The 27752-nt window shown below is 43.9% G+C and overlaps 1 protein-coding gene across 2 annotated transcripts in view; it reads right to left on the minus strand.

Annotated features, from left to right (window-relative positions):
• KCNH1 (potassium voltage-gated channel subfamily H member 1) overlaps positions 1–27752 on the minus strand; it is a 423297-nt gene that overhangs the window by 90977 nt on the left and 304568 nt on the right. For both annotated transcript variants that reach the window (XM_027082909.1, XM_027082908.1), the window contains exons 9-10: positions 25775–26027; positions 2408–2604 (exon numbers count right to left, since the gene is read on the minus strand). In XM_027082909.1, coding sequence (XP_026938710.1) covers positions 2408–2604; positions 25775–26027 — 450 coding nt within the window. The remainder of the gene's footprint in view (positions 1–2407; positions 2605–25774; positions 26028–27752) is intronic.

Consider the following 27752-nt stretch of genomic DNA (forward strand, 5'->3'; position numbering starts at 1 on the left):
GAGCTGTCAATCATTCTGCACTTACAAAAACAATCTGACCGCTGACACACTGTTGTTTTTGTTGTCGTCCTTGTTTTTCTAAGACAGATTTACTTGATCCACAATTTTTCCAAGATGATTAGTCCTCCAAGTAACCCAAACTGTGCAATTTTTCCAACCTATATTATCAGCAACACTGAAAGCTGATCATAATCAACTTGCTTTCATAAAAAGAAGGAATCCATCAAAAAATAGACTTTAAGAGAATCCACTTGGCTAAAACTATCACCAGCAAGCGCTCCATGTGCGCAGACAAACAAGGAAGAACTATGAATGCACATTTCTCCCCCACTACCCATTCCCCACTGGAATTTAAACGACCAGCTTTCCAGTCACAGAACCATAAAAATCATCAATCATCGGCCACAACCTCACGTCTTATGGTGTGGATACTGAGGCCCAGAGATCCCATCTCTTTCTCCATGCCATCCCCAGATGTTTTTATAATTCCCCGTGCTGGGTTAGGCACTGGGGATACCAAGCCCTTGCCCTCCCAGGTCTCTGAGCAGGGACTCACAAGGCAGTGCAATTCAAGGAATGTCAAATAGGTAGAAGTCATTGTTGGGGTAACCCAATGACAGGCGTTTGGAACTTTGTACAAAGAACTTGGCAAAAGGCTGTTTCCTTTCTCTGTGCCTTTACTCAGGCTGCTCCTCCAAGTGCAACCCTCCTCTTTGTTTGGCAAACTGATCCCTTAAGACTCAGCTTAGGCATCACCGCCCCCACCAATACTTTCTCCCTGACTCCCGCTTTATCTGCCCTTCTCCTTTATGATCCCATTAACACCTTGTACAAATCACACTCATTGTACTTAGCATCGTGTACCACACTTAGCCTTCCCGTGTGGATTGTCTCCATTAGACCTGAGCTTCCTGAAGCTAGGGAACTGAGTTTTACTCAGTTTTATACATCTAGTCTAGTTCAGTTGGCATGTACTGGATTTGATGAACAAATAAACATTTCAGCAGACTCTTAAGGGTTAACAGGAATGTGTCACACAGAAGAAGAGAAGAGAATTCCAGGTCAGGAAGCGCATGCAGAGAGACAGTGCTCTGAAAGGGTGTGGCATGTCTGCAGAGCTGTGTGGGCCATTCTCCTGGTGGGCGTTGGAGTGCTGGGGTTGGAGCTCGGGGGTTAAGTTTGGGCCAGATGTGAAAAACCACATAAGCCGTGCTGAAGTTTGCAGACATTATCCTGTAGTTAGGGTGGGTGCAAAAAAGTCTTTATGGAGGGGAGTGACGTCATCCCATTAGTCTTTAAGGTCACATAAGTGGCCAAGGAGGAAGCACCGCATTGAGGAGAGACACAGGGAAGGAGGGTGTGTTTGAAGCCTATGCTTGCTTCAGAACAGGGGGAGACTCTGTATCAGGGGCACCGTGGTCCAGGAGCTCAGGAAGAGCCCTGAGGGGGGATGCAAAGTGTGGACCCAGGTTTGAGAGCATCGGTGGAACCAACAGGATCTGATGAGTAAACTGAGGCGTGGGAGACAGGGGAGAAGCATCAGTGTTGACGGCAGTGTTTCTAACCTGGAACCCCGGGGCGAGACAGACAATGTTAATAGAGACAGGGGCCATGAGAAGAGGAACAGTTTTGGGGGGGGACAGATTGTGAAGTCATTTCTGGAAAGATTCCTATGACAATCCTCCCAGATGATGTCTATAGGTTGAGAGCTACTTCTTAACTAAAGGACATAAATGAAATGCAAGAAAATCAGTCATGAAAACCTCAAGAGTACAAGACATATTTTAATCCTCGCAGAGACAGACGGAGCAATTCTGATGATTTGAGGGTGAAAGAAACAAGTTCAGATGAGAAATCTTCTGGTTTTAAAACTACAAATCATTTCTCAGTCCGTTAAATTGACAGTGGTATACAAAATATTCTCTAGGCAATCAGATTCCATCTCTTATTTTCTGGACTCAACTGAATCATTTTCATATCTTAAAAAAAAATTCTTATTACCAGCTGGCTAATAGCCTCACACCATTTAGTGGGTCCCAGTCACCAGGGAGAATTCAGTTTATATTAATTAAGTGGTCCCACTCAGACATTTTATTGACTAACAACCTCATTTTTTACTCATCTTTTCAAAATGCTAGAAGGTCAGGATTTTACTGAGGAAAAGCCCACAGACACACTCATGAGCAAATCCCTTCTGCACCAAAATCAATGCATCTTTTAATCTAGCAATATCCTTTTCTCTCTCATTTCATAGCAAAAGCTTCAAAGAGCAAGCAACAAACAGAACCTCTACAGAACCAATTGCTCCATTGAAGTAAACAGCAAAAGGACTTTCCTGGCTCACGTGGTTATCCTAAGTGTACAGAGACTGCTCTTGGTAGAAAAGAAACTGAAATTGCCAGCTTACCCTCTTCCTCAAGTTGTAGGTGAGAATGAGGTTCCGGGAGAAGGAGTGGGAGAAGGCTGTGTAGAATTCCAGCACTTTCTGCAGGGCGTCCCGCTTGATCACATGCAGGTCACAGTAGGTCAAGGCCCTGACGTTGGCACAGGACTGGGCAAGGGTGGCTTCCTTCCAGAACACGTCTCCAAACACATCTCCCTTCCCTGAGGAGAGAAAATGGTGATGAGGAAAGTATCAGTAGGAGGTGTCTGGCTATCAGGGTTGGCTTCCCACTGTCTCCCAGAGTTGCTGTCCATTTGGCATCCCATGGCTTGGGCCCAGAAAAGGCAAAAATGGTTTTAATTTGGACCTTAGCAACATGCAATTTAAGAAACTTTAAAATACCATAGGATATATGTCAAAGTTCAACCAATAACTTTGGGTTCATTTGTGACCTCCTGAACACCCTATTCAAAATGGGAGCCCTGTGTTATTCTTTATCACCCACGGTTTTCTGAAGCATCAATCATAGTCTGCAATTATATTATTTACTTGTTTTTTGTCTGTCTCCCAACATGAGCATTCCTGTGTCTCATCTCTCCACTAACACCCAGTGTCTGGCACACAGTAGGAGTTCTCACAATATCTGCTGGCAAAAGAGAAGTGAGGAAGGAAGGTGAACGGTGGGTCTACGTTAGTGGGACTGAGAGGCGCACACTAGGCTGCAATGGGGAGGGTGTGGACTCTTCATTGGAAGCTGAAGAACAGGCGGTGTCTCCCCCGTTTAGGATGACCTACATGGAAGGAGTCAGGCAAGAGTGGAGTTCCTCTTCTCCCACACTCTGTCCACTGCCCTGAGGTTTATGTTTGCGTGGTGCCTCATTCCTCACCCTCTCTCCCATACCTCCTTCCGTGTTCCTCCCCTTGCCAAATGCCCTAATGGCGGTATAAAAAGATGGGCCCTATATAAGTGGCATCTCCAGGATCCTCTATACCTAGTATTCCACAAGACTATATTTAACAATATATTTAATAATAAGTCAATGGAGTACTCATCCCACATAGCCATATTCTGGGTCAAACTTCTATCAATCTCCTCTAAATATCTGTTTTTCACACCTAGGGATATTCTTCCTACCTTTCCCAGAAACCCATGTTTTAACATATGTCTAATGCAAAGCTTAATTCATTCCTGGCACAGCTTCTGGTTATAAATAGCTTGAAATGTTGTTTCTCTTGCTTTTAAATTTTCAGCACAGATAAACACAAATTTGAATCCCCAGGGAGCCAGAGAGGAGTATTGGGGGAGGGGGGGGTGGGGGGAAGGAAACAATGCAACAAGGGTGAAAACCGATCTAACAACTCTCAAGGGAGTTGTCAGCCCATGCAACCAGATCAGCCACACTCTGCAGCGAGAACCCAGGTACCTGCGACTCAGGGTGATTTACAGGGCAACTGTTTTCCCAATTCAGGCTAAGGAGGCAATTAGAGTTTTAAGCATCTGGACAGAACTTGACTTTTTCTCAAACACCAAAAAGTGTCCACTCTAAGTACATAAGGTACTCCACGAGTACAGCCCTCTCTAAGCACCTCCATGACGTGAGCTGAAAAGCAAGTATACTGGACACATTACTCTATGTGTTTGTGAAATAATGTGTAGTTCTAATTTATGAAGATGGTTTCACCAACTCAATATGAGTAGGATACATGCTTGGGGTAGCCTTTAGGTAAATATGCCTTTAAAACTGTGTTATTTAAATTCCCTTACCAGGTGTTTTTCAGCCATGTGTTATATGAGTGGGCTAATGTAGGGCAGAGGCCAGCGGATGGTAATGTTTCTCTCAGTGTGACACCACCTGGCTTCCATGGAGAGAGGTTCATTCAGTGTGTGCTCCCTAGCATGGAGTTCTCACCAAAAAGGCTGGCCAATTCATTCATACATATGGAGCATTCTATAACCCCTCTTTACTGCTCTGCCTCACACCTTTCATAATTATGTAATCCTATTCTCCTAGAGAATGCTCTTTATCTGACATGCAGTATGGTAAACATTAAAAAAAAAAATAAATAAATAAATAAAATGGACCCTACACATATACTGCAACTTACTTCAAGAGGCAAAGCCTAATTCCCTTTCCTTGAATCTGAACTCACTTTAGTCTCTTGCCTTCACCAATAGAATGTGGCAGAAATGATGTTGCAGGATTTTCAGGCAGGGTCATAAGAAGCCTTGTAACTTCTGCCTGTGTCTCTTGGAACACTTACTCTCAGGATGCTCCCTCTTGGACCCAACCACCATGTTTTGAGAAGAACAAACCACACAAGAGGTCACATAGAAGTGATCTGGGGACAGCCAGGCTCTGTCAGTCATGTAAGCAAGCCATCTTGGCCAACCAGCCCAGTCGAGCCTTCAGATGACTGTAGCCCCAGCCAATGCTGGACAGAAACCACGCGTGGGAAGTTCAAGGGAGAACGAGCCATCTGAGCCAAACAACCCACAGAACCATGAGAAACAATTACTTTCTTAAGCCACTAAATTTAGGAGCTGTTTGTTAAGCAGAAATAGATAACCAGAACAAACAGAATCATAGAATTCTAGGATGAGAGGCCCATGAGAAATTACTTAATGGTTTACCTAATATTCCAGCAGAACACTGAAAATCATCCCAGCTCTGAACTGGCACCCCACTTCCTTCCCTGAAATAACGAGATGAGAAAGAGCTAGAGGTGGCTCTAATGGGCAGGTTCTCTTAAGTGAGCGTTTTGCCCATCAGTGAGAAAATGCAGAATTTACAAGTTCTACAGTCTCCTACTGTGATCAAATGTGGTATAACTAAGCCAGAACTATTGAGAGTAGACCGTTGGTAATCTTGCCTAATTCTTATTAAGATTACCTCCTTTAAGCAACTTAAGCTTCCATCAACAGATGACTGAATAAAGAAGATGTGGTGTATGTGTGTATACATGTCACAAACACACAATGGAATACTACTCAGCCATAAAAGAGAATGAAATGCTGCCATTTGAAGCAACAGGGATGGACTTGGAGGGTATTATGCTAAGTGAAATAAGTCAAAGAAAAACGAATACTGTATATTACTTACATGTGGAATCTAAAAACAATACAACAAATTAGTGAATAAAACAAAAAAGAAGCAGACTCACAGATACAGAGAACAAACTAGTGGTTACTAGTGTGGGGAGAGGGAAGGGGGAGGGGGAATATAGGGGTAAGGGAATAAGAGGTACAAACTATTAGGTATAAGCTAAGCTAAAAGGACATACTGTACAACATGGGGAATATAGCCAACATTTTCTAATAACTATAAATGGAATATAACCTTTAAAAATTGTCAATCACTACTCTGTATACCCATAACATATAATATTGTATGTCAACTATACTTCAATTTAAAAAGCTATACAGGATTGGTTCAAGGTGGCAGAGTTGAAGGATGTGCTCTCACTCCCTCGTGTGAGAGCACTGGAATCACAACTAACTGCTGAACAATCATCAACAGGAACACACTGGCACTCAACAAAAAAGATACCCCACATCCAAAGACAAAGAAGTAGCCAAAATGAGATGGTAGGAGGGGCACAATCACAATAAAATCAAATCCCGTAACTGTTGGGTGGGTGACTCACAAACTGGAGAACACTTATACCACAGAAGTCCACCCACTGGAGTGAAGCTTCTGTGCCCACGTCAGGCTTCCCAACCTGGGGGTCTGGCAATGGGAGGAGGAATTCCTACAGAATCAGACTTTGAAGGCTAGCAGGATTTGGTTGAAAGACTTCGACAGGACTGGGGGAAACAGAGACTCCACTCTTTGACGGCACACAAAAAGTAGTGTGTGCACCAGGACCAAGGGGAAGGAGCTGTGACCCTATAGGAGACTGAACCAGACCTACCTGCTAGTGTTGGTCTCCTGCAGAGGCGGGGGTTGGCTCTGTCTCACCGTGAGGACAAGGACACTGGCAGCAGAAGTTCTGGGAAGTACTCCTTGGCATCAGCCCTCCCAGGGTCTGCCATTAGCCCCACCAAAGAGCCTGGGTAGGCTCCAGTGTTGGGTCACCTAAGGCCAAACAACCAACAGGAAGGGAACCCAGCCCCACCCATCAGCAGAGAAGCAGATTAAAGTTTTACTGAGCTCTGCCCACCAGAGCAACAGCCAGCTCTACTCACCACCAGTCCATTCCATCAGGAAACTTGCACAAGCCTCTTAGATAGCCTCATCCAACAGAGGGCAGAGAGCAGAAGCAAGAAGAACTACAATCCTGCAGCTAGTGGAACAAAAACCACATTCACAGAAAGATAGACAAAATGAAAAGGCAGAGGGCTATGTACCAGATGAAGGAACAAGATAAAACCCCAGAAAAACAACTAAATGAAGTGGAGATAGAAAATCTACCAGAAAAAGAATTCTGAATAATGATAGTGAAGATGATCCAGGACCTCGGAAAAAGAATGGAGGCAAAGATCGAGAAGATGCAAGAAATGTTTAACAAAGACCTAGAAGAATTAAAGAACAAACACCTAGAAAAATTAAAGAACAAACAGAGATGAACAATAACATAACTGAAATGAAAACTACACTAGAAGGAATCAATACCAGAATAACTGAGGCAGAAGAACAGATAAGTGACCTGGAAGACAGCAAGGTGGAATTCACTGCTGCGGAAAAGAATAAAGAAGAAAGAATGAAAAGAAATGAAGACAGCCTAAGAGACCTCTGGGACAACATTAAATGCAACAACATTCGCATTATACAGGTCCCAGAAGGAGAAGAAAGAAAGGACCCGAGAAAATATTTGAAGAGAGTAGAGTTGAAAACTTCCCTAACATGGGAAAGGAAATAGCCACCCAAGTCCAGGAATCGCAGAGAGTCCCACACAGGATAAACCCAAGCAGAAACACGCCGGGACACATAGTAATCAAGCTGGCAAAACTTAAAGACAAAGAAAAATTATGGAAAGCAGCAAGGGAAAATGACAAATAACATACAAGGGAACTCCCATAAGGTTAACAGCTGATTTCTCAGCAGAATCTCTACAAGCCAGAAGGGAGTGGCATGACATATTTAAAGTGATGAAAGGGAAGAATCTACAACCAAGATTACTCTACCCAGCAAGGATCTCATTCAGATTGGATAGAGAAATCAAAAGCTTTACAGGCAAGCAAAAGTTAAGAGAATTCAGCACCACCAAACCAGCTCTACAACAAATGCTAAAGGAACTTCTCTAAGTGGGAAACACAAGAGAAGAAAAGGACCTAAAAAAACAAACCCAGAACAATTAAGAAAATGGTCATAGGAACATACATATCGATAATTACCTTAAACGTGAATGGATTAAATGCTCCAATCAAAAGACACAAGCTCGCTGAATGGATACAAAAACAAGATTCATATATATGCTGTCTACAAGAGGCCCACTTCAGACCTAGGGACACATACAGACTGAAAGTGAGGGGATGGAAAAAGATATTCCATGCACATGGAAATCAAAAGAAACCTGGAGTAGCAATACCCATATCAGATAAAATAGACTTCAAAATAAAGAATGTTACAAGAGACAAGGAAGGAAACTACATAATGATCAAGGGATCAATGCAAGAAGAAGATATAACAATCATAAATATATATGCACCCAACGTAGGACCACCTCAATACAGAAGGCAACTGCTAACAGCTACAAAAGAGGAAATCAACAGTAACACAATAATAGTGGGCGACTTTAACACCTCACTTACACCAATGGAACGATCATCCAAAATGTAAATTAATAAGGAAACACAAGCTTTAAATGACACAATAGACCAGATAGATTAATTGATATTTATAGGACATTCCATCCAAAAGCAGCAGATTACACTTTCTTCTCAGGTGCCCACGAAACATTCTCCAGGATAGATCACATCTTGGGTCACAAATCAAGCCTCAGTAAATTTAAGAAAATTGAAATTATATCAAGTATCTTTTCTGACCACAATGCTATGAGATTAGAAATCAATTACAGGGGAAAAAACACAAACACATGGAGGTTAAACAATACGTTACTAAATAAGTAAGAGATCACTGAAGAAATCAAAGAGGAAATCAAAAAATACAATGAAAACATGACGATCCAAAAGCTATGGGATGCAGCAAAAGCAGTCTAAGAGGGAAGTTTATAGCAGTACAAGCCTACCTCAAGAAAAAACAAACATCTCAAATAAACAATCTAACCTTACACCTAAAGAACCTAGAGAAAGAAGAACAAACAAAACCCAAAGTGAGTAGAAGGAAAGAAATCATAAATATCAGAGCAGAGATAAATGAAATAGAAGCAAAGAAAATAATAGTAAAGATCAATAAAACTAAAAGCTGGTTCTTTGAGAAGATAAACAAAATTGAGAAACCATTAGCAGACTCATCAAGAAAAAGAGGGAGAGGACTCAAATCAATAAAATTAGAAATGAAAAAGGAGAAGTTACAACAGACACTGCAGAAATACAAAGCATCCTAAGAGACTACTGCAAGCAGCTCTATGCCAATAAAATGGACAACCTGGAAGAAATGGGCAAATTCTTAGAAAGGTATAAGCTTCCAAGACAGAACCAGGAAGAAATAGAAAATATGAATAGACCAATCACAAGTAGTGAAATTGAAACTGGGATTAAAAATCTTCCAACAAACAAAAGTACAGGAACAGATGGCTTCACAGGTGAATTCTATCAAACGTTTAGAGAAGAGCTAACACCCACCCTCCTCAAACTCTTCCAAAAAAATGCAGAGGAAGCAACACTTCCAAAGTCATTCTACAAGGCCACCATCACCCTGATACCAAAACCAGACAAAGATACTACAAAAAAAGAAAATTACAGACCAATATCACTCATGAATATAGATGCAAAAATCCTCAACAAAATACTAGCAAACAGAATCCAACAACACATTAAAAGGATCATACACCATGATCAAGTGGGATTTATCCCAGGTATGTAAGGATTCTTCAATATACGTGAATCAATCAATGTGATACACCATATTAACAAACTGGAGAATAAAAACCATATGATCATCTCAATAGATGCAGAAGAAGCTTTTGACAAAATTCATCACCGATTTATGATAAAAACCCTCCAGAAAGTGGGCATAGAGGGAACCTACCCTCAACATAATAAAGGCCATATACAACAAACCCACAGCAAACATCATTCTCAAAGGTGAAAAACTGAAAGCATTTCCTCTAAGATCAGGAACAAGACAAGGATGTCCACTCTCACCACTATTATTCAACATAGTTTTGGAAGTCCTCGCCATGGCAATCAGAGAAGAAAAAGAAATAAAAGGAATCCAAATTGGAAAAGAAGAAGTAAAACTGTCACTGTATGCAGATGGCATGACACTATACATAGAGAATCCTAAAGATGCCACCAGAAAACTATTACAGCTCATCAATGAATTTAGTAAAGTTGCAAGATAAAAAATTAATGTACAGAAATCTCTTGCATTCCTATACACTAATGATGAAAAATCTGAAAGAGAAATTGATGAAACACTCCCATTTACCACTGCAACAAAAAGAATAAAATACCCAGGAATAAACCTACCTAGGGGGACAAAACATCTGTATGCAGAAAACTATAAGACACTGATGAAAGAAATTAAAGATGATACAAACAGTTGGAGAGATATACCATGTTCTTGGATTGGGAGAATCAATATTATGAAAATCACTAAACTATCCAAAGCAATCTACAGATTCAATGCAATCCCTATCAAATTACCAATGGCATTTTTTACAGAACTAGAAACAAAAAAATTTTTAATTTGTATGGAGACACAAAAGACCCTGAATAGCCAAAGCAGTCTTGAGGGAAAAAAAACAGAGCTGGAGGAATCAGACTCCCTGACTTCAGACTATACTACAAAGCTACAGTAATCAAGACAATATGGTACTGGCACAAAAACAGAAATATAGATCAATGGAACAGGATAGAAATCCCAGAGGTAAACCCATGCACCTATGGTCAAGTAATCTATGACAAAGGAGGCAAGGATATACAATGCAGAAAAGACAGTCTCTTCAATAAATGGTGCTGGGAAAACTGGACAGCTGCAAGTAAAATAATGAAATTAGAACACTCCCTAACACCATACACAAAAATAAATTCAAAATGGATTACAGACCTAAATGTAAGACCGGACACTATGAAACTTTTAGAGGAAAACATAAGAAGAACACTCTATGAGATAAATCACAGCAAGATCTTTTTTGATCTACCTCCTAGAGTAATGGAAATAAAAACAAAAATAAACAAATGGGACCTAATGAAACTTAAAAGTTTTTGCACAGCAAAGGAAACTATAAACAAGACGAAAAGACAACCCTCAGAATGGGAGAAAATATTTGCAAACGGATCAATGGACAAAGGATTAATCTCCAAAATATATAAACAGCTCATGCAGCTCAATATTAAAAAAAACAAACAAGCCAATCCAAAAATGGGCAGAAGACCTAAATAGACATTTCTCCAAAGTAGAGGTACAGATGGCCAAGAAACACAAGAAAAGCTGCTGAACATCACTAATTATTAGAGAAATGCAAATCAAAACTACAATGAGGCATCACCTCACTCCGGTTAGAATGGGCATCATCAGAAAATCTACAAACAACAAATGCTGGAGAGGGTGTGGAGAAAAGGGAACCCTCTTGCACTGTTGGTGGGAATGTAAGTTGCTACAGCCACTATGGAGAATAGTATGGAGGTTCCTTAAAAAACTAAAAATAGAATTACCATATGACCCAGCAATCCCACTACTGTGCATATACCCAGAGAAAAGCAGAATTCAAAAAGACACATGCATCCCAATGTTCATTGCAGCACTATTTACAATAGCCAGGTCATGGAAGCAACCTAAATGCCCATCAACAGACAAATGGATAAAGAAGATGTGGTACATATATACAATGGAATATTACTCAGCCATAAAAAGGAACAAAACTGAGTCATTTGTAGAGACTTGGATGGATCTAGAGACTGTCACACAGAGTAAAGTAAGTCAGAAAGAGAAAAACAAATATTGTATATTAACACATATATGTGGAACCTAGAAAAATAGTACAGATGAACCAGTTTGCAGGGCAGAAATTGAGACACAGATGTAGAGAACAAACGTATAGACACTAAGGGGGGAAAGTGGCGGTGGGGGGATGGTGGTGTGATGAACTGGGAGATTGGGATTGACATGTATACAGTAATATGTATAAAATGGATGACTAATAAGAACCTGCTGTATAAAAAAATAAATAAAGTTCAAAAAAAAACGCTGCAGAAAAAAAATATGAGGGAAAATTGTTGAAGACATGAAGTGGGGAAATGTGGGTCAGTTAGAAATGTAGTCATTATGTTCCCATGTCATAAGAATGGACATAAAAAAAGACTCAATGGAAATGTATCAAAAGATTAACTGTGTTACCTGGGGATGGGGAGGTAGATTTACAAATTGTGATTTTCCTTATTTATGCTTTTACTCAATTAAAGTGTAATATCTTGTAATCAGAAAAAATATTACTTCATTTAAACAAAGCCCAATATGTGAACATTCTCAAATGAATTAGGAGTAGTCTTCCTAATTATAAAAGAACCCATAAAGTAAAATAATAGCCCCTCATGTGCATTTAACATACGAGTTTACCTGTAAAAATTCAGTTTATAAACAACTCTTCAGGAGCATATCTACTGCATACAACAAAGGGCCAACATATTGTGTTTGAAACACTCCAGGAAATAAATCAGTGCATCTTTAGAAATGGCAATATTCCCACTGTGAAGAGTATTCCAATCAAAGGTTTTGACAGAAACAATAAATGGAGACTAGTTCCTACTACAAAAGGCATTTCAAGGTAAGATCATCATGATTAACTTGTAGGGTCTAGGAAGTCTCAGTGTTGTCATAACTTGCATTTGATTTTCAACCCAAATTGAAAATCATACAATCTTTCTTGCTGTCAAGGCAGCCTTTTTGGTATAAATGACCTGTTAGTGAGATTTAAGAATGTGGTGTCAGAGGACCTGTCAGATTCAAAACAAACCCAAGACTATTCTGGCAAATGAGAAATAAAGTTATGACACATATAACTTGGGAAAAGGGAAGGACATAGAGCATTTGGCAGGCTGCTTGTAAGTTACACACATCGCTGGAATAATGACTTACCAGGTCAGGGTTACGAATCAGAAGCCAGGACAAACTCTGTAACCACATTCATCTCTTGTTCCCTAGTGTGAAATGATCGTTCGCCGAAGAACAAAAGGTACCCCAATGCACTCGGCAATCAAACTTCTTGAGACCCTCAGCTTATTGATTTATTTATTACACTGAGGCGCTGGGTGCAGAATGTTAAAACCTAAGCTTCTAAGATTCTAAAAGACATTCTAAGTGGATATTCTGAGCTGGGGGGAAAAGAAAAAGGAAAAAAAGGGAGGGGGAATAAAGGAAAGGCAGTCTCATTAAAACTCCAAGCAAACATTCCTGTGATAATTAATCCTCCTGCCCTCCCACCCCCAATCATACGCAGCTTTCTTTACTGAGCCTCCACTTTTGCCATAGACATAAACAGCCCTCTGGGTACAAACGTGGGGCTGAGGAACATTCACAAAACAGAGGTGGGAGTTGGGACACAGGGCTAAGGTGGCACCAGGAGAGAGGGAGGGGAGATCTCTGCAAGGAGTCCAGCACAGGAGGAAACAAACACCCTGTAGACAATTTGGCGTCATGAAGGGCAGAGGCTGGAACAGCCACTTGCAGAGGCTGAAGCGGGAAGGAAGATGGGAGTGGGGGGTTTGGGAGGGTTAAGAGGGGTGATTGGGGACAATTCAAGAGGTGCTGGGAACCTGAGAAGATCCACAGCCTACTGAATATTAAAGAGTTGCAAAAACGGACAACCGAGTTTAGAACACTCCAGAAAAAAGCCCCGTTTTTAAAAGACTGGCTGTGAGTGAGCTTGGCGGACCAGAGGGGTCACAGCAAAAATGAAACTCCAGCTGCTTCTCTTCACTATTCCCTATCATGTCCTCTTATAAAGACCACTCACAGTGGTATCCTGTACTAAGCAAAACATAATTCTGCAGTTAAAGTCATCATATGCTGCTAAAATCATCAGCCATTTCTAGGCCCACACCACTGAGAAAGAACTGATTCGGTTACTCATGCAATTCTTGGCAGGCACTGTTCTGGGTGCTGAGGTATAGCAGTGGGATGACAGATGCAGTGGAGTTGAGAGAGACTCAGGTGATTCTAACACGTTAGGGGCTATGATGCGGAGAGTACAGGAGGGGTATCCGGCTCAAGCTCAGGCTTCCAGGAAGACGTGGCGTCTGAGCTGAGACCTAAAGGATGAGTTTCAGTGAACCAGCATAAAAACATAGCACAGAGATGATTCCAGGGAGAGGGAACAGCACGTGCAAAGGCCCTGAGGCACAGGATATGTCTCTTTAGCAGGACTGAAAGCCATTCAGAAGCCTTTGGATTATCTGCTCCTTCACTTGCCTGCAGGGATGAGTGTGGACAGTATATTTTGTAATCCTTTGACGAAAATGCCTGGTCTCCTCATTCAGCTGCAAACTCATCTAAGCACCTTCCAGACTCTACAGTGAGCATGTGATACCAACGCTGCTCGGAGCTCCACCCAGGGTGCTGAGAGAGGTGCCAGGAATATAGACTGCAGTGAGGGCCATCCCTAGTGCCTTTATTCCTCCTCTCTGGGGCATCAGGAAGTCCTCTGCCCTCAAGCCATCTGGAGACTAGAGGGGCCTTGTCACTCACTGCATCAGGACGGTGAAATGTGGCTGCAGAGATCCTGGCATAGTCGAGGGAGGCTCTAAGGGAGAGCCATTCTCTCTCCTGGCCCTTGGGATAATTCTGCTTATGGGATAACAAAGAAGCTGGATTAATCCCTCCAGGCAAGTCCTGAGCAGACTGTGCACACCCACTGAACTGGATAGTTGAGGAGGATGAGGCTCTCAACACAGGCTTCAGGGCCAGACAAGCTGGCTTCAAGCTCAGGTCCGCCTTGCTGGGTGCTGGAGCAGCCCCTGCCAGCCCCTCCCCCTCACTCTCTGCCTCTAGTCACAGTGGGTTCTCAGATTCCCTCCAAGTCCGGCTCCCGGCTCACCTCCGGGCCATCTCAGCGCAGCCTCAGACATTCCGCCCTGCTCCTTGGTCTGGATAACTCCTTCTCATGCCTCGAACTACACCCACACCTCCTCCCTGACCCTTGACCAGAGCAGCTCCCCATTACGTGTGCCCCTGCACTCTGCAAACACTCTTCTTCATCCCTGTCATTGCCCAGTCCCCAGCAGGGTCTTGGGCACACAGCTGGTGTTCAATGGTTGCTGGAGGCATAAACAAAGCAAAGGCACTAGGCGTCTTCCTAACCTCTCCCAGTCTCAATTCACTCAGCTAGAAAATGTGGGTAATAATACCCGTCTCACAGGGCTGTTTTAAGATTTACATGAAATAATGTGAACAAAGCACTTAGCACTGTGCTTGGAACAGAGTAGGTGCTCAAAAACTAGTAGCCACAATGAAAGAAGAGTCCTCTATAACAGCCCTGTGAAGCAAATCCCACAGGGATCATCAGCCCCATTTGAAAGAGAAGAGAGGGCTCCAGAGAGGTTTAAATGACTGTCCGTGACCCACCGGCTTTCCCCCCACTGCCATGCAGCCTCCACATTGGGAGAGGCCACGAAATGCTCCCAGTGGGTTGTCTTCTGCATCCCCTCTCTAAAGCAGCCTCTTCTTCAGTCAACATTTAGGGAGCTCTACCTGGGGCGGGCACCATGCTAGGTGAAGGGAAAGAGGATAAATGAGGGACAGCCTTGACCTTAAGGAGCCATGGCCTAGGAATCCACATGTTCCCCAGAACCAATTCTCTCCTCTTATGGAAATAAAACCCATGCCTTATAGCTGGGCACAAAGATGACCAGAAGAAAGACTGCACTACAGCTAAATGTGGCCATTTGTCTGAGCTCTGGTAAAGGGGAGGGGTGCAGAGGGATGTGTGCCACCTCTAGGGTCATGCCCTGCCCTTCCCCTCTCCCCGCTTCCTCCTGGCTGGAACAAGATGTGAGCTCTCTTGGACCAGCAAACCAAGGTGACAACCTCGTTAGGATGAAGCAACAGGCTAGAAGGAGGTTGGGTGCCTGACACCATGAAGTTGCCACTCCAGCCCTCTATACCTGGACAGCTGGCTCCGTGAGAGAAAAACAAGTTTCTGTCTTGTGTTAGCTTCTATTATTTCGGGTTTTTGCTGGAGCAGCTGAATCCACATCCTAGCCAATTCAGGAGTCCACGGTCCACTGGGGCAGTACAGTGTGTTGGGTTCTGCGGGGGCAGGTATACACACATCTGCTTTCTTCACCTGCTCCAGGAAAAAGCATGGGCTTCTGCACCTCTGAAGGATCGGATGGACATGACGATGGAGGCTCTGGCAGCACATTCAGAGCAAAAGCTCCAACGACTTGAGCTAAACACCTTGGTGGTACCCACCCACCTCCCACACCAGCCCTGACTATGGACAGGGGGCCAGGATCTGCTGAGGGGTCCCTGTGCATGAGGCCAGGCACTGGCCAGGGACCCCGCTTCAGGCATCCGCCATGTACCTCGCCCCAAAGGTGCTAAAGTCCAGGCTTTCAAGCTAATTTTGGAAGAGTTAACTCTCCCGCATGCGCTTATGGACGTTTCCCTTGCATTATCTGAGACCATGGGGGACAGCAGCTAAGCAGAGTTCTGACCCCTCATAAATTTTGCCTCCTCTTATCTGTAGTGAAACCACCAAAGCCCTTCTTGTTCTCACTGGAAAAAAAAAAAAAGCTGCTGGCAGTCTGTGACCTCTGCTTCATCTGCTGCAGTTTAGAGACGTGAGAATGTACATCAAAGACAGACAGACGTGGTGGAAATCTCATCCATTTGCCTTCCCATCCAAGCCATGAAGATCTACTACTAGGAATAAAGCCTTAGCTTTAAGTGCCAGATCGTACCGGATCACGTTGTGATGTCAGGTGCTGAGCCAACATGTTTTACTGGATTTTTTTTGTTGACAGAGAAAGCAGGGACTGGAGATGCTCAGGAGGCGTGGCTCCAGGTGTGCAGTTCACCCCACTTCTCAGAGGGGCGTCTCCTTCTAGGAAGGTTTGGTCCCATGTTAGGCTTTGTAGGAGAGTTCAGAGACGTTCAAGAAACATTTGTTTTCTTTTGAAGTTGGTACAAAGGAGAACAATTGTTCTGCTCTTCTGCAAACCATCTCTGTATTAGGGATGGGACCATGCTGTGGTTCAGCCACATACCTGGTTAATGAAACCCACACGAGAATCTGTAACGTCATACACCAGGTGCGATGTGAACTGTCTCTGATTCTCCCAGGCAGCTATGAGATTGGGAGTTCCCAAAGGTGGGGTTACGTCTCACCACCCTCCTGCACACAATTCAAACCAGTTCAGCAATTTGGCCTGAACTATTATGGATCAGGCAGTGTTCCAGCAATTAAGGGAGATAGGACAAAAAGATAGGACATCATCTCTACATTCAAGGGGCTTACAATATGAGACAAAACTTACATGTATGTAACAGTGAAGTTAAAACAAACAAAAATGTAATACCAAGATATGTGGGAGGCTAGTCTGGGCAGAACTAGAGAGATTTCATAGAGAAAAAGGGAACGGAGCTAGCCTTCTACAGTGAGGCAAGAGAATTCAGATACATGAAAGAGAAGGGAAATCCCTTCAAACAGCAGGGGGAAAGCTGGATGGTCAGGAATGAAGAGAGCTGGTTTGGGCTATGTTCTCCTTTCTTTCAGGGCTCAATTTCTTGGCTGTGTTATTTACACTGCCTTCATGCTCTGACTATCAAGGGGGGAATGATTTGCTCCTATTCCTGATGTTTTCTGCCCAGAAGACAGCTTCAGGTGCACCACTCTCCTGGCCTCCCTCGTGCCCTCATCTGATTAATGAGTTTGGGAGGAGACCCTGCACGTGTGCAGGCCAGCCCCTTCGCTCTCCTTGGGATCTGCCTGCCAGGAGCTTGTTCTCTCTGTCCCTCCTGCCACCAGAGATACAGGGCAGACCCTCACAGGGGTAGGCTTGTGCTGGTCAGCAACACAAGGGTGGGTGTAATCCTGGGGCTTAATATTGGGAAGCGCTTATTGGATGCAAATATAATGCATATTCTCTGATATTAGCTTTATCACAAAAATAAAAGTTGATATTTTGACTGGTACCCATCTTACTTATTATCTCTCTCTTGGTTCAGAACTCTGGGAGAGATGTATGCAAATTATGAAGCAGCCCTGAACCCAACTCCCACCCTCTTCATTTCTCAGGCTCCTCTAATCTTGCTTCTGACCCTATACTGAACATTACTCTCACCGTGGTCAATAACTCTTTCCCTGATAACTCTTTTCCTGATAACTCTTTTCCTAAAAGATAGTTTTTAGTCCTCAACATATTAAAGCTCTTTGATTCTAAGATACACTTAAGTCGTTTAGCATTTTTTATCTCTGAAATCAGAAGATGCCTTCCAATCAATGATATGTCACAGTTTAATCGGCAGCATTGTTTCTCAGTCGGCCATAGAATACTGGTGTGTCTTGTCATCCATGGCATCTTCTATCACTGAAATGTGGTTCTGTAGCATCTGAGAATGCCCTTTTCTGCCCCTCCTTGGCTTCTGTGACATCCCACTCTCCTGGCCTCTCCCCCTCTGATGGCGGTCCATCTCGGACTCCTACGTGTGTCCTATATTAACTGGTATTCCTTGGGGCTCTGCTCTAGACCTTGTTGCTTCTTACCCTCCTCTCTCTCCTCGAGTTTTCTCAGCCTCTCCCTTAGCTTCAGTTGTCACCTGGATCTCAATGATCCCCAGGTTTATACCTCGAGCTTTGATCTCTCTTCCGAGTCCATAGAATCTCCCACTGGATACTTGCACTTAGCTCAAATCCACAGATTCAAAACTGGAACTGGTCCTGCACCCAGGGAAACCTGCCCATCCTCCAGTGTTTTTCCTCCCTGGGAAAGTTGTCCAAGTCATTGCAGACTCTACCCTCTTGCTTGTCTCCATATTCAATAAATGACCAAGCTCTGATAATTTATCAGATATCTCTTGGATCTGTCTATACTTTTCTCCATTCCCATTGCTGTTAAGTCAGTTCAGGCCTCTCTCATCTCTCAGCACCCTCCTCACTGGTCTCCCTGCCTGCTATCTGTTCTCTTCACAGCAGCCAGGATGATCTTTCTAAACACAAATGCGATTTTGTGACTCTTCTCTTTTAAAGTCTTTGCAGATGCTGCCCTCTGCCAGGGAACACTCTCTCTTTAATCCCCTATGCTCAGCACACCCCGCTCCCATGCACCTGGTGGAATTTGGTTCATCATGGAAGTCTCAGCTCAGATGCCACCTCTGTCAGGAAGCCTTCCTTGATTTCTTCTGGCTGGGCTGAATTAGATGCCTGTCTTATAAGCTCCCATAGCATCCTGTTCGTACTCTTACTACAACTCTTGGCACTCTATTTTATACGTGAAACTGCATATTCACTTGTCTGTTTCCCTGGTGAGACTGTTAGTTCTATGACAGGAGTGTATGTTTGGTTCACTGTTTTATCTCCAAGACCCAGCACTACACCTGGCATTTTTATGGAATGAACTAATCAACAGATCAATGAAAAGATGGGTCTGAGTGGAATAATGTAAGGTGGGACAGGATTTGAAAGACTATGAATGACTTAGGATGGATGACTTTGAGGACAGGACTGGCCCCCAGTCCAAGTGCAAGAACCTTGGCGTCCTCAGGTGGTGGCTACATTGTCAGCCTGACTCCAGAAGGAATTTGCTGACCTGCTCAGAAAAACTCCTGTAATTCCCTCTGATCCAGCTTAATGCTGAGCTGAAAATTTATGGACCTATTTAAAAAGAAGAAATAAAAATGATGGATGTTAGAAATTACCCTACGATACAAATGCTCTCCTTAAAGGAATTAAAATTTCACCCCAGTATGGGTCACCAGCCTTCCTCGTGGAGACTATACGAGTCTGAGGAAACAATGTTGGCATAGCTATCTGAAGGGGGGCCCACACATAAATGGTTACATTAAAGCAGTGGCTTGGAAACATCATGACAACTCTCCTTCTGTTCTTCACAACTGCAGTTAGATAAAATTAAATTAGCCAAATGTCTCTCCACTAAGTGAACACATCACAAATCTTCCACTGAAAGCAGGTGATAATTTTCCAGGATGGCTACAGATAAGAATTCAAAATTGACTTGATTTTTCCCCTTTTGTTTATAAAAGGATATGTGTGCATTGTATAAAATAAATGAAATATATTGAAAAAGTAGAAAATATTGGCTCTCAAGACCACCATGCAGAAAGCTTCAGTTAACGTGTTGGTACACTTTCCATCTTTCTTCCACTCATATGCATTTTTATGTAGTTACAGTTACTGCATATATAGTTATATATTCTGCTTTTTTCTCCACTTAACATCATATTTGAAACACTTTGCATTCCAATCAAACTTCTTATACCATCATAACAACTGCCTTGATTTACCATATTTTTTGATTTAACCAGTCCCCTCTGTCTGGGCTCTAAAGTTATGAGAATTTCCTTTAGAAAGCTCTATTAACTCTGCACCTATTTTTTCTCCCCAGGTTCCTATTCTTTCCTCTGAATCCTAAATCTCTGTCTTGAGCCCTGGCTTCTTTTCCCCGTTCCAGACCTGCCTTTCTGAGTAGCTGTTAAACACTCCACTTGGATATCCCACTGGCCTTTAAATGCAACAAGTCAAACCGTGCTCATCACCTTTCCCTCTCACCACCTCTTCCTCCTGACTGGTTTCTTCTGTTGCCGGCGCCTCCATCTCTCCACCCACCAGGGGTCAGTCCCCTCTCACCTCCCCGTATCTGCTCCCCACATCCTACTATTTACAACCTTTCAGACTCTCCTCCCAGAATGTCCCAGCCACCTGACCCTTCCATGCCAGCTTCAGCAAGTACAGGTCACCCAGTTAAATCTGAATTTCAGATAAATGGGTACATTTTAGCATACACATGCCCCATCAATATTTAGGAAATACTTCAGCTAAAAATTATTCTTTGTTTATATGAAATTCAAATTTAACTGGATATCTGTGTTTTATTTGGCAGCCCGACTCCTGTCTCGGTTTCTCCGGCCCACACCATAACATCTTTCATCCTTACTATAAGCCGCAGTCACCTGATGGTCTCCTTGTCTCTATGTCAAATTCGTTAATTTTTGCAAATCACAGCTCTAACAGTGTCACACTTTACTCACCACCCTTGGTGGTTTCCCACCACCTAGTTCCTCAGGCTCACATTTAGAAACGTCAACAGGCTAGCCCAGATCTGCCTCTCCAGCCCACGTCCCACTGCTGCCCTTCATGGTTCTCAGCTCCATATCCTGGAGGTTCCCCCTCTCCCGTTCTCTCTGGCTCTTCTTCCCCATCTCCCTTCCACCACCTCACTCAGGCCCTCATGATTTCTCACCTGAGCCTCCCTGTTAGCCTCCATGCCTCGATATTTGTGGAACCCAAATCTTCATGTCACTCCCGTGTTTAAAACCCTCTCTGGGCCCCTCATCCCCCCAAGATAAAGTCCAGCCCCTTATTCTGGACCATGGGGCCCTTCACAGCCCAGCCTCTGCCTTTCAATTCAATTCAGCTCAATTCAGCAAACAGCCCCCAGTACCTTCCATGTGCTGGGCCATGCCAGAGATATGAAACCAAAGGACCTCAGCTCATAGGCGACAGATGAGTCGACATGCAGTTGTGGCAGTGTGATGGTCTTAGCAGAACCACAGGAGGCCTTGGAGACTTAATCAGTTAGTGGCAACTCCTGCAGGGAGTTAGTGCAGAACTGGGGTCACAGTTACATCTCCAGTCCCAGGTCCAGGGCTCTTTCCACTACTCAGTGTAGCCTGGCAACAAAAACGTCTGTCTTGCCCAAGACGATGAACCAAACCAAAACAAAAAGATACAAGATGATCTGAGATTAAAATATAAATTAAGTATTAAAATGCAAAACCCATAAAAGTTACTACAGGGATTCTAAATTACAGTGAAACAGGAGCATTTAAACACTGCACTTATAAGATGGAAACACAGAGAGACGGATCACACTCGAGCTGAGCCCTGATGAAAGCTCATCTCTCATTTACATTGGTCAACTAACACAGAACTGAGATAACAACTTACTTGACTTGCAGATGCTAAGAGTACCACGGGGGCAGGGACAGAATGAGGACCTGTGACTTTTTATTCTGATATCTATGAAAAACTAGAAGAAGATTACTTTTTAAAAATCTAATGGGGCTTCCCTGGTGGCGCAGTGGTTGAGAGTCCGCCTGCCGATGCAGAGGACACGGGTTCGTGCCCCGGTCTGGGAAGATCCCACAAGCCGCGGAGCGGCTGGGCCCGTGAGCCATGGCCGCGGGGCCTGCGCGTCCGGAGCCTGTGCTCCACAATGGGAGAGGCCACAACAGTGAGAGGCCCGTGTACCGCAAAAAAAAAAAAAAAAATCTAATGAATAAAATGCACAGGCTAAAGGCTTGAATTTATTTCAAAGAGCCAAGAAACTAAATTAGAGAAGCCACGAAGTGATTTCTAAGAGAATTCCAAAAGGAGATTAGGAGGGTATCACCTCAAAAATCAGGCAGAGAACCTCAGAGGGAAAGGAGAACACAAGAGATCATCTAGTATATTCTCTGTCCTCAGGGGACAGCATGGCTTTCAATCCAGGAGAGAGGTCGTCTGTGTTTGTGGGACCATGTTTTTAAACTGCGGGCTGACAGCAGGTCAAGTAAGTAATTTAGTGGGTCATGACGGTCCATTTCTTTTTAAATGAAAGTGAACAGAATCTAGTAGAAAACACGAGGTTGCATTTCACGCAGCAAGAGTTCAGTGCTGCGTTTTATGTATAATTGTGTGTGTGCACGTGTGTTTATTAGCTCATAATACAATATACATTGAGTCAAGAAAGTTTGAAAAACACTTTTCTAGAAAACTTTTATTAGAAAGGGTTTTATTTTTAACACATACTGAACACACTCAGTTATGAGTCCTGACCCTTTTCCTCATTTTTGGAGTCTGCTAAAATGAAACAGAGAATGGGGGTGGAATGTTAGAACTGGAAGGAGGAAACAAATGAGCAGAGCGTAAATGAGTGAACTGATAACAAGAGACTAGAGACCAAAGGAATGAGATGGATGAGTTCTGGGCTTTTTCCAAAAGCCTCCTGTTTTATGGTAACTAAGGATTCCCTGGCTATTCTCACTGGAGCACTGGGTACACAGTAGCTGCTCAATAGTTACAGGTCCTATAACCTTCTAGAAGCACCTGTATTCTCTCTATGGTAAGAGTTGCCAAGCAGTGTGACTGGTGCCTTTTAAATAATGTCAGTCTCCTCCTTGAGGAACTCCTTGCAGCAGCTCCTTGAAGGCTGGGCTCATGCTTGATCCAGTGATGCATCCCCACCTCTGTGACAGTTGCCTCAATAAATTTCAGTTGGACTGAACTGAAAAGCATCAAAGGACACTAAAGATCTAGTTCTAATAGCCATTGGATGCTTAAACCCTCTCTACAAGAACTAACTGATTTCAGTTCATTGAGCAGAAGGTATTCTAATTAGAGGAAAACAACAACAGCAAAACTCTGAGGTTTCCAAGGGAAAAAGAGCGTGGACTCTCTTACACCTCTTGGCCCAGAGATCAAGTTCATTCAAAGGGCCTGCGTTGTCCTTTTAAAGAATAAGAGCCTCTTGAAATGTCAAAGATTCTTTAGGACGTCAAGTTTGGACCTACTTTCTGGACCCAATCTGGCTCCTGGGGATACCTGCTTTTTCAAGTCTGGACAGCATGAGGGCAGCAACCACTTTGAATCTGAAGCTGCTGAGCTATTTCAGAGGCCCCATCCACGCTGCTGGCTAGAGCTGGCAGGATGCTCAGGAGGGACTGAGGCGGAGGGCTGGACTTGGAGAAGTAGTCAATTGACCAAATAAATCAAAATTGAACCAAGCCCCTGGTTGCTTCCCCACAAGAAGCCCAGGCTGAGGAGAAATGAGATGGGGCTGGGAAGTAATCATTTGCCTTCCTCACCCTCTGCAGCTCTTCCTACCTCCATGCCTAGGTGTCCAAACCCAACCCCTAATAGTGCAGCTGTTTAGCTTAGGGTGGGGGGTGGGGGGGGCGTGGTGAGGTGTCAGTAAGGAAGCCCTGAGCGTGAATATGTAAGGGAGATGGCACTGGTCTGAGGCTAGACTCCTTGGAAAGGCATATGGTGAGCTATCAGTGAAGGGAATGGGTGAAAGATGCCTTACACCAAAGGATCAAATTCAAATTCAAATAAGGAAAGAGTCACTAGTGACTCTTCTTCCCAGCCAGGCAAATGTCCTGAGAGAGCCATCGCTAAAGGAAAGTCCTCTTTATCGGGGACACTGATAGTATTAAAGGTAGAGATAAGTAACCTTTCCCTGCAGTGATACTGAAGCAATGGCTTTGCCCTTAATGTGTGCTGTTCCTTACACACACGTCAAATCTCATGTCTCTGTGGATGAGAAAGGCAAGGAACAGAATAATAATCCTGTCTGCAGAGTTCAGTGGACACTAGGAATCCAAAACTTATTTCGACAAACAGTTTCAGCCTCCATCCCCCACTGAATCTCTATCCCAGCCTCCCTCCCACCATCTGTCAGCACACGCTGAAGGAATACAAAGCATCCTTGGGTTAACCTGAGTAGAATATGATCAAGAGGGCAAGTTGGCTCAGGGTCAGGGGAGAAAAGAGGCTGCATATCATATACTCTCAAATCAAGCAGAAACAAAGTTTAGGCTTTAGAAAAAAGATACTATCTATGTCTTGATACTTGGTTTGAATCTCAAGTCTAACTTCAGTTTAACAACGTCTCCCTGCCTCAGTTTCCTAAGAAAGCACACCCAAAGATTAAAAAAAAAAAAAAAAAAGAAGCCCACAGTGTCTAGCGGTGTCTGGCAACTGAACGGGTCAGCAAACTACATACTAACACTGGGAATGAAGTGATGCTAAATAGATCAGAGCAGAGGTTCTGGAGTCAGAGGGACCCCAGGATGCTGGCTCCATGGACCTCATCAGCTACGAAGACTTGGGAAAGTTCCTCAACCTCTCTGAGCTGTCAGTGTCTCATCTACAAAATGGGGATAATAAAACTACTTCATAGGGTTACTGTAAAGATGAACTGAGCATCTGTATGTAAAATGCCTGATACAGAATAGATGACCATAAATGATGGGTATTATTATGAGGGCTTGCCCCCTCAGAGAGGTAAACATGCCCCCACTAAAGAGCTGCTCTGCAGCTGCCTCAGGCAACCAGATGAATCTCTCAAAGGCCACTGATGCTCAAATACCAAATACCCACGTTTCCCCATGTCATGCCTCCTCCCCCCACACTCCCTATTTACAGTGCCTGGCACGCCGCCTCCCAAGTTTCCAAGTGAGGGATCTTGCAGTCCTCATTGACTTCCCTCTCCTCCCACAGCCAAACCATCATCAGGTGCTGTTGATTCTACTTCTTAAATATGTCAACTCCATTTGCTTCTCTCCCTCTGCCCACCACAAATATTAGTTCGGGGCTCCACCAACTTACCCCTAGATAACAGGTCTCCAGGCTCATCTCCCTACCCCGGTCTTCCCCCTTCAATTAACTCTGCAACTACAATTATCTTTCTAAAGTACAAATCTGATCGTGCCTCTCCCTTCCCTTCATCGGCTCCCCAAAATGAAATCCAAGTCCCTTAACATGGCTTCCAGAGCCTGCCATGATCTGCCTAGGGCTCAGAGCTCCCTTCCCAGACTCATCTCTCACCACACCCCTCCTTACTCTGCGTGTTCCAGCCACACTGAGTACGCACACTTGTACAAATGAATCATGACTTCTCTCTCTCTCTCTGTGGTGATTTCACACATGCTTTCCCCTCTGCATAGAATACTCCTTTGTCCCTTCCCTTCACCATGTTAACTCATATTCATTTTTTAGGTTTCAACTTCGATGTCATTTCTTCCAGGAAGCCATCCCCAATACCTGAATCCCTGATTAGATGTCCCTTCCACTGTATACAAATGTCTGCTAATTTGTTCACCTCTCCCCAGTAGAGCCCCTGTAGGACAAAATCCATTTCTTTCATTGAAACATCCCAAGCGCTTCAAACACTGCCTGGCACAAGACAGGCACTCAGATATTTGCTGGATAGATGTATGGATGCCAACCATTGGTCCTGCCCTGTGGAGCCATTTCTGGTTGAAGGCAGTAGCTAAACCAACCCCAGGTACCAGCAGGTTTCCATCCAGCAAAGGCAACACCTACCTAGAATGGCTACCACCTCGTCATCCTGGATCACCTCCAGGGAGCCGGAGACCACAAAGCAGAGGCTGTCAACACTCTCTCCTGCGTGGTAGATGAGGTCCCCTGGGGCGCAGTGCACCGTCTGGAACTCCATGGCCAGTGCCCGCAGGCAGCCGTCGCTGGCCAGCCGGAAGGCCGGGTGCTCCTTGAACACCTTGCGGTTCAGGTGCACGCAGATGTCAGCTCTCATGTCCTTGGGGCAGATCTGCAGGACCTGGCAAGCATGGGGAGAAAAAGTGTCAGGTTCCTCGGTGTGGCCTCCAGCTCACTGCTTCGCAGGATGGAAGCAACACCCACTAGACTAGACCGTACTTTTCAAGGCACCAATGGACAAGACAGCCGCAGTGACCCCAAAATCTGTGCTAAATGCTCAAGACAGGGGCCTGAGTCGGGGGCTGGGAGTATGTTGGGACCCTTTAGACAGGAAATCCGGGAAGCCCTCTCTGAGGAGGTGACAATTAAGCTGACATCTACATAACGTGTCAGAAGGAGCCCTATGAAAGAAGAACATTCCAGCGGAATAGCCAAGGCTGTGAGGAGACCTGAGCAATAGCCAGCGTGAATGACGGGAAAGGTGGGCATGGGAGATGAGGTTTCAGGAGAACGTCAAGCACGAGAGCATGTGGAGACTTTTAAACTATGAAAAGATCTTGATTATGATACTGAGTGTAATGGGGACACACTGGAGGACTTGGAACAGGGGAGTGACAGGGCATCCTCTATATTTTAAGACGATCATTGCAGCTCCAGAGTGGAGTTAGAGGGCCAACTGTAGGCTGGCAGGAGTGGAGCCAGGAATCGAGTTAGCTCACTCCTGCAGGTGTCTAGGTGAGCAGTGAGGGGACTTGGACTGGGATGCTGGCAGGGAAGCCAGTGAGAAGTAATCAAATTCCAAATGTATTCTGAAGATCCAGCTGACATGGTCTGTTGATGGATTGAAGGTGGATGTGATTTGAAGAAAGATATTAAGTAATATTTACTGAGCACTTCCTACGTGCCAGGCATTGCTAGGCACTTTGGAGTCATTCATTCATTTCACACACATCTACGGAATACCTTATTGTATGCCGGGAATCATTCTAGGCTCTGAGGATGAAGCGCGAACAAAACCCCCTGCCTTTGTGTGACTTACTATCTAGTGGGAGGGGACAAGCAAAATAAGTAAAATTTAGAGGTTAGGGCTATTTGCAAATAAAAAACAAAATAAGTAACATTTAGCAGTAAGTGCTAAGGAGAACAATGAAAAAAGAAAGCAGAGGGAAGGTCAGGAGAGTTGTGATTTCACGTTTTCAAGCTAATTGAAATCCTCACATAAACCCTATGACGTAAGTGCTATTGTGGTACCATTTTACAGATGAGGAAACTGAAGTACAGGAAAGATCAATAACTTGCTCAAAGTTGCACAGTCAGGAAACTGCAGAGCTGGGCTCTCCAACTAGGCAGTCTGACTCCAGAGCCCAGTTTAGATACAAATCACTTCCTATATGATAAAGCTGCCCAAAACAAAAGGGCTTGTAATTTGACTCTCAGCGTCTAGGAACTCAAGGCAAAATGGGAACTGTAAGAGGCCATGGGGGTCTCGTATTCCAAAGAAATAAAAATTTCTCAGCCTTTCCTATGGAGAGAAATATTTCTCTGGACTAAATTTTTGCAAGAAATCATTCATAGTTCCTTACGTAGCAAGCACGAAGTAACACAAGAGGACACCTTCAAGTGTAGTTTTCCAGAAAAGTCAGGAGTTTTCCTAAAATAATCCTTTCTCCTGTCCTAGCCTGTGAACAAAGCTGGGGGCATAAAATCAAACGTGTTAAGTGAAGACATTTCCTTGGGGTGCTGGTTACTTCCCCACCCCTGCTTCTCCGCCTCAGCACAGGACATTTGCCTCTGCATCTGGTGCTCACCTCCGAATTTTTTTTTTTTTTTTTTTTTTTTTTTTTTC

The sequence above is a fragment of the Aethalodelphis obliquidens genome, unplaced genomic scaffold (genome assembly GCF_003676395.1).
Source record: "Aethalodelphis obliquidens isolate GAN/ISIS:26980383/991018 unplaced genomic scaffold, ASM367639v1 scaffold48, whole genome shotgun sequence".
NCBI classification, from domain to species: Eukaryota; Metazoa; Chordata; class Mammalia; order Artiodactyla; family Delphinidae; genus Aethalodelphis; species Aethalodelphis obliquidens.